General features: G+C 38.7%; 1 protein-coding gene across 1 annotated transcript in view; it reads left to right on the top strand.

Moving 5' to 3' along the window:
- Positions 1-6,148, top strand: part of LOC104625430 (chromosome unknown open reading frame, human C21orf59) — a 9,031-nt gene extending 2,883 nt beyond the window's left edge. Inside the window, exons 3-7 of the mRNA XM_010293049.1 lie at positions 338-405; positions 2,576-2,734; positions 3,226-3,357; positions 5,544-5,639; positions 5,729-6,148. Of these exons, the coding sequence (XP_010291351.1) occupies positions 338-405; positions 2,576-2,734; positions 3,226-3,357; positions 5,544-5,639; positions 5,729-5,839 (566 nt within the window). The 3' untranslated portion in view covers positions 5,840-6,148. The remainder of the gene's footprint in view (positions 1-337; positions 406-2,575; positions 2,735-3,225; positions 3,358-5,543; positions 5,640-5,728) is intronic.
- Positions 6,149-7,581: the final 1,433 nt, after the last annotated feature.

The raw sequence follows: 7,581 nt of genomic DNA, 5'->3' as shown, positions 1-7,581 counted from the left end.
AGAGTCTTGGTTTTGGTTGTGGTGAGTATGAGATTATGGCTGTTGCTTTCTACCCAGTAATCTTGTCCCAAATGATGTTCCAAGTACCAATCAAATGTCTTTGTGGAAAAGTAAGTTTGGCTCTCTCAGGAGAAATACTGTGTTGCTTCTTAAGTTGGTAAGAAATACGGCAATGAACTATCAAACTGGTAAATAGGCTGCAACTTAGTAGTGTCTCTCTTGCTTCGTGATTTAACAATGTTTCATTTGTTTACAGTAGAGAATAGCTTGGACAAGCCGTTTGCTTGGTTTCTTTATAGTAAGTATAGACCATTAAATATGCATCTCTTCTTTTTAGCTCCAAATGAAAAAATGCAGCAAGTTATAAAGAAGACAATAGAGGAAGCCAAGGCATTAATCTCTAGGGTAAGTTTCCTGAAGTAGCGTGCGGTATGTGGGACTTTCTTAATAGGTGCTATGTAGTTAGGCAGCCTAAGAAAAAATAGACTTTTTTCAGTGCAAGGCCTAACAATTTTTGAGTAATGTCATGAAGTGATGTGAACAGTCTAATAAAAACTGACATTTCTGTTAATGATTTTCTTAATGGCTTTTGGCAAGCTGGTTCAACAATTTAGGGAATCAGATATTAAACTCCAAGTGAATGCTGGCAGCCAAGACCACATTGAATGATTAAATCGCATTTAATTTTATCCACACACTCTTAATTTGGTATTGATGCATTCTTTAGGTGAATGCTTGTCGTGTTTTCTGGTGAAAAATTAACTGCATTCTATGATGTTCCTGGAATAAATTACCTTTTCCTCATTAACATTGTCTTTTGAGTTTTATGTATAATTAATAGAAAAATGTGTTCTAATCTCTTAGATTAGGCCTCAGTTTTACAAGCACTTGGACTCCTGCTCAGTCCCAGTGAGTTTGTGTGTTTAAAGATAAGTGTGAGGGTATGCTCTGCTGGAACTATGGTTTCAATTATTCAGCTTCCCTTTACCAAATCTGTATATGCTCTGTATTGTGTCTCAGCTTTCACAGGACTTTGAAACACAAATTAAGTAATATTTATTACCACATTGCTTTTTTGTAAACATCTGCAAGTAATTTTCTTTTCCCCATCCCTACAGTTCTGGGAATTAGTATGTGTGGAACTTTAAAACAGCTTTATGCAAATAGATAATGTTACTCAATTTTTAGTGTTGCCTGTGCACTTAAATTGGCCTTCTTGGCTGTTTTGTTGCTAAGTGTGGTATCAGTCATTTAGAGTGAGCAGCTCGGTGTTTCCAGAGGCCTCCTGGAGGCAAGCAGAAGAGGTGCCCTGTTGCCTGGCAGTGCTTCCAGTGCCCTGAGTTGCAGCAAACCTCTCCTGAATTGAGGCAGGATTTCAGCCAAATTGTTCTGAGTCATAGCACAATCTACGCAAAATGAGAGATGTTTCCGATTAAAGCTTCTGGACTATAAAGATTTTCTCCAGATGGACTTCTTTTTTCTGTTGGATTGTATGTCATCAGCTCTAATTCTAATCAGGGAGGAAATGAATAATATGTAGTTTTACTTCTTGAGTCAAAAATATCTGCAGGTCTGGTCTCCATTTTGCAGGTCTTCCTGAGTGAAACTTCCAACTATATACCATGTTGTCATTTACAATAAAAAGTAGCAAAATTGCTGCACTGCATGCTGAGTTCCTCCAGAAATTGCTGCCATTCACTGGTGAATGAAGTTAAGGATAGTTTGTGAAATGGTTTGTTAGGTTCATCACTTTAGAATTATGAAAATGAAGAAATGTGCCTGTGTATTTAAAAAAAAAAAAAGTTTAGTTTGTGAAATGGTTTGTTAGGTTCATCACTTTAGAATTACGAAAATGAAGAAATGTGCCTGTGTATTTAAAAAAAAAAAAGTTGATCATCTGAGCTTGAGAAGCCAATTGTACTTGCCAGTTTACTAGTTTAAGAATGTCCACAAGGAGGCAACATTCCCTTACTCTTTTTTATATAAAACTTGTTGCTTAAATTATTAGAACTGTTAAATCCAGAAGCAAAACCTTTCTCTTCTCTTCCAGATGCATCTTGTTTTTCCTCTGTCCGTTGCAGTAGGGTTTGGAATGATCTCAAGTATTTGATCTTGCCGATCTCTGCATAAGCCGTGCAATATGCCAAACTTACTCTTCTGCTCACATGTGCTCCATTTTTTTCCGCAAGTTTTAGGCCACTTTTCTAGCCCTCACTTGAATTCTGCTATTTTGAATCTTGTTCATGAATCAAAAGTACTTGGAACAAAAGACTCCCCATCCAGTTTCTGTGGTCATATGCATACTTTCTTGAATGCCTGTATGCCTCCTACACAATTTAGTGAAGATATCATCTCCTCCCTGCCCCCAGTGTAAGCGAGCTAAATGGAGGGGGCAAAAGCGTAGTGATGTATTCAGAAGTCAATATTCAAATGAGAAAATTTCTGCTCCTAGTAGCTTCGTGCAGCCAGTTAGCTTTGCTCAAATATCCCACTGTTAAACCTTTGATCTGACCACGAAACAAAGTCTTTCTTCATATTTTCTTTAAATTACCAATGATCCCTGCCTGTATTTCAGAAACAAGTTCAGGCCAATGTGTGTGTTAATATGGAGATGGTGAAAGACGCATTGGACCAGCTCCGAGGGGCTGTGATGATTGTGTATCCAATGGGATTGCCTCCACATGATCCAGTCAGGATGGAGTTTGAAGATAAAGAAGACTTGTCAGGAACTCATGTATGCAGTAATGTATTTGGATTATATGTAGTGCCTGGGTTAAATATGTGCTATGCTGTTCTCCATTTCATCAATGAAGATTGTTTTCATTTGCATGACAAGATTTGTTTAATAGTTTTGTCTGATAGTTTGTGTAAAAGCACATCAATAGCTTAACTAGAAATAAGATGAATGAAGTTTATTTTAAATGTTACATACAAAGCTAAAGTAAGTCTGGGACTCATTTTAATTAGCTTGTCGTTCTTTCTAATGCTAGTATTGAGAATTTATTGCCCAAGGTGTTTATGTTAGATCAATATTGAATGGAATATGAATGAAAATGCTGTAGATTAGTATGAGGAGAAAGACTTAGCACAAGTATAGTGTAAAATTACACTGGCCTTTCTGTTAGAAATTCCAGTAGGATTTTCCCAGAAGATTTTTCTGGTTTTGAAAAAAAGCAAAAACCAACACCTCCCCAACACTTCACCTTGTTTGTTTATTTGTCACAGGCTGGACTTGAAGTTATAGAAGAATCAGAAGCACAATTGTGGTGGGCAGGAAAGGAGTTGAAAGAAACAAAATTGCTCTCTGACTATGTAGGCAAAAATGAGAAAACAACCATCATTGTCAAGATACAGAAAGTAAGGACTGCTGGGAGATCTCTTTACAAGTTATTCACCTCTGGCTGTCTAATTCTCCGTGGAAGAGAATTGTCCGTAGGTGTATAAAATGGATTAGATTAGTTCCGGCTTGAGTGTCTTAAAACTGTACATCTATTTTAAGGTTATAATTTATTATATTCTAAGTTTTTCTTTAGTAGTTCCTTTGCCTGTCAGTTAAATACTGTAGTTGCTGTTACTTGTTCCCTAGCACTTTTCTAAAGTATGGCAAAGAGGTGTTTAAAAATAGATGAAATACAAACTGAAAAGTTTAAAAAAACCTCAGCTGGCTCTCAGTTCCACCTCAGTGCAGAGCACTGAACAGACCCAGCCATTCAGTCTGCCCAGTTTTCCTAATGGTACTTGTGAATGTTTTTGTCTCCATATTCTGGCCTTTAGAGAACATTTTTAATGTTTTGCGCCTTATGTGGTGTGGATACCTCTCATCCCCGTTTCAGTCTGTTCTGTGTCTGAAAGACAGTGCCTGTAACTCAGTAGTTTCCTGCCTGTGATGTCCCAAGTTTTTTGATGGCAGGTCCTCAAACTGTCTCAGTTGCCTTGGAAATGTGGACATGCGTCTTCTTTGAGAGGACACGGGTTGTGGAAGAGCCTGAACTTACGCTCTCCAAAAGTGTTCAGCAAGAACTCGCTGAGTGCTAGAAGGAAGAACAAGCTGCTGGGCCTGCACCACCCACTTGCACTGTCGGCTCCAGCTCACCTAAAGCTCCCCGATGAAATTTTTTTAAAGAAATGAGACTTTCCGGTTGTCAGATGTGGTGAAGCGGATGAAGCCTTCTGTATTAATTGTGAACACAGGTCTGGGTCATCCTCTGGAGTAATGAGCTAAAATGAGGCAAAGATCTCCTGCTGCTCCTCAGTTTTATAGACCTTTTGCCTCGGCAAAAGCCAGTTGTTAAGTGTATACTGGTGTCTGACGCAATGGTCATGTTCTTGCAATATCAGAATTAGCACCAAGCTGCTGGGACTGTTCATTTTTTGGACAAAGTGATTTTGTACTAACTGTGCAGTTGTGTTCATCTCTGGTGAGAATGCCATATTCAAAGGAAGAATGTTTAGTGTTTCAATTCATTTTCAGAGCTTTGTCAGAAGATGCTCGCCCTGTTTGTGTGTGTGTGTGTGTGTATATATAAAAATACCACATTCAAAGGGTGCTTTTGTGAGTATCTCGGAGTACTTAGCTCAGAATTATTCTGGAGCAGCATTCCACTTCTGTGTCAGTGAGAGCTTCTCTGCCGCAGAAAGCATTAATGTTTATGGCAGATGTTACTATCTGCAGGTGTCTGCAATAGAATTCTTAAAAGATAAGTCAAGTGATTTAGGTGTTTGTCATTTAGAAGACCAGAATTGCTCTCTCTTTCCTATCAGAGTGACTGAAAAATTGTGCAACAACTCAACTCCTGGGAGCGTAGGCTCCCAGGAAAGCCGTCATACTGTTTAATTAGTTGATGGACCTCTTCAGAGAATGCGTAGTAGTACAGTGGTTTTCTGTCTGACAAACAGATGCAGGGATGCCTGCACTCTTGAGTTGGAGAGCTAATTTAAACCACCTCAGACCCTTTGCGTTCCAGAGAGGATTCACCACTTCCATTCAAACTGTTCTGTTTGCTATTGTTGACAATAGCCGTCATCAGCTATTTTCTGCTGTACACATAATTTCTTCCATGAAGACAGTTGCCTGGGAAAAAAAAAATTCCTTTATTTTTAGTAACAAATAAAATTTCTTTTATTTGTAGTGTTTTTGTAACTGTCTTCCTTCCCTGCTTTACTAAGTCATATGCCATCTTGAGTCTGTATTAGCCGGGGAGCTAAAGATGGATGGCCCCATCCTGAGACATCTAGGATAGCCTTAAAGCAGAGAGATTTATTATGTCTGTTAGAGTGGAAGTTTAAGTAAAATAGACTCAACCCTGTTTGCAGCTTCCACTGATGTCCGCAAAATTGACAGCATGATTCAGATGCTGAGATGAAAAAATAGTTCTCACTTGAATGCAGCAGAAGTTTCTCAACATTTATTTTCCTGCCCTGAGGGACCTTATTAAGTTTGAGAAATCCTGTTGTCTGAAGAAAGATTTTGCTATCTTTGCATAGCAGCTTCTCTTTTGTATCGCAAATGCCATCATAAATAAAATGTACGATTTCCCTTTCAGAAAGGACAAGGAGCTCCAGGGCGTGAACCTCTGATTAGTCATGAAGAGCAAAAACAGATGATGCTGTACTACTACAAAAAGCAGGAGGAACTTAAGGTAACAGTGTCTTTTTACTGTGCTGTTGTAGACACTAACCGCAGGTTACATTCATTACTGCCTTCTTAGCCTGTCAGTTCTGCTTACAGAAACTAGAAGAGGATGACGACGACTCATTTCTAAACGCTGAGTGGGCAGACAACCACGCTTTGAAAAGGCAATTTCATGGTGTAAAAGACATCAAATGGGGGCCAAGATGAAGCTCTGCAAACACCTTTTTGCCTCTTTAAGCTGTTTGGTTGATACACTTGTTTGCAACAAGGAGTTGTGTTGTGTGCGGTGGATTCTGCTGACAAAAGCCGAAATTGTCACTTCCGTAGCTGATCCCTGTTTTAGCCTTAGATTTTCAATAAATTGTTTATATTTCTGTGTAACTGCAGCAGCACTTGTCTCTTCAAAGAATAGAATCAAACCTGTTGAAGTTTGTTACTTTATTAGAAAATTGTAATTCGAATATTGAAATATTAAACTGTTTCATAGCTAATATATCTAGTAAATATGCACAAGAATGTTTGGTATTGTTTTGAGTGGTCTTTATACTTTCTTCCGGATTCTTCTATTTCTTTTAGATGGTACAGTCTGTAGAAGGTAATTTATTTTATAAGAAATCAGTTTTCCCAGGCTAATCCGGTGCAAGTGACTTTTACGTGCTTGTTTGCATTTCAACATAGCTAATTTCAAACCATCATTTTTAAATGAGATGACCTCTTCACAATTGTTTAAAGAAAGTATTTCTGTATAAACACAAATAACACAAAAATCATTCTAGAATGCTTCATTTTATTTATTTTGTTTTAGTTTTCTGTGACGTTGGAAGCCAACCTAGTGATCTGTTTCAGTTTAACAAGCTGTTAGCCACGATGCTTTTATATAGAGCACAAAGCTGTTTTCACAGAAGTAAGCATCTCTCGCAAGTAGGTCGGATGCAATAAAACCAAGTTTAATAGGGCAAGGTTTTTAACGTGGAAGTACTAATACAATTATGACTGGATTGGAAGTGTTTTGTTTCTTACAAATCAGCGTTTTAAAATGAGAAATCGTGAAATTTATCAGTGTTTCCACTCTGTGCTTGGTGTTTAGGATCCTGTTACTGTTTCTAAAATGTATCGTCAGTCAGTTCCAAGACTAACAAAGGAAATGCTATCTTGAAGCAAATGTTGTGTGTGTTTTTGAAGGGAGGATTATGATTTGGGATACTGTATGACTAATGGATAATTAAATCCCTAGAATTATCTAGGTAGATAACTAATGTTTAGAAACAAGTTGCTCAAGTTTTACATGTTTAGATTTCTGTGTCCTTAAAGGAGGTGCTTTTCTGTGGAGGCAGATGTGCATCCTTGTCAGGTCGCTGAGCAGTGGAAAGCCAGGGTGCCCTGAAAATTCTGCATGAGGCACAACTGAGTCTTTTAAAGAGGTGAACGGATGTGGGCACTCACAGCCAACAAGTAAAATGATGTCTTCATTCATACCCAAAGCAGTTGTCCCGAGCGCAGCAAGGAGCTGAGGAGGCCCAGCTTTTCAGTTCTGCAGCACGAAAAGGCAAGCCAGCTAAGAATCTTGGTTTTGTTGTTTGCAGTAGACATCGGGACACTAAGTTGCCCCTGCACACGTGTGCTTCCTTTCCACCTGAGCCAAACGAGAGCATGTTCGCAAACTACATCAGTCTTGAGAAGAGGCAGTTGCTCATCAGCATGTAGTTTATGTCAGATTTTAACGTCAAATATTTTTTGCAGGTGCCACGGTGTAGCACTGTGGTGCTAGGGCTGCTCAGCAGCTCTGCAAATCAGATGGGTTATGTTTGCTGTCTGAACTTACACCTGCATTTCACATTTTTCATTGATAGTTTTTTAGTCTTACTCATGCCCTAATCCTCATGTCAGGAGGGCTTAGTGGCAGAGACACTTCAAAACACAAACATCTGAGATGCTATCAACCAGAAGCT

The sequence above is a fragment of the Phaethon lepturus genome, unplaced genomic scaffold (genome assembly GCF_000687285.1).
Source record: "Phaethon lepturus isolate BGI_N335 unplaced genomic scaffold, ASM68728v1 scaffold14028, whole genome shotgun sequence".
In the NCBI taxonomy this organism is placed as follows: domain Eukaryota; kingdom Metazoa; phylum Chordata; class Aves; order Phaethontiformes; family Phaethontidae; genus Phaethon; species Phaethon lepturus.
The sequence above is the reverse complement of the archived record's forward strand: the minus strand, read 5'-3'. Positions and strand labels throughout refer to the sequence as shown.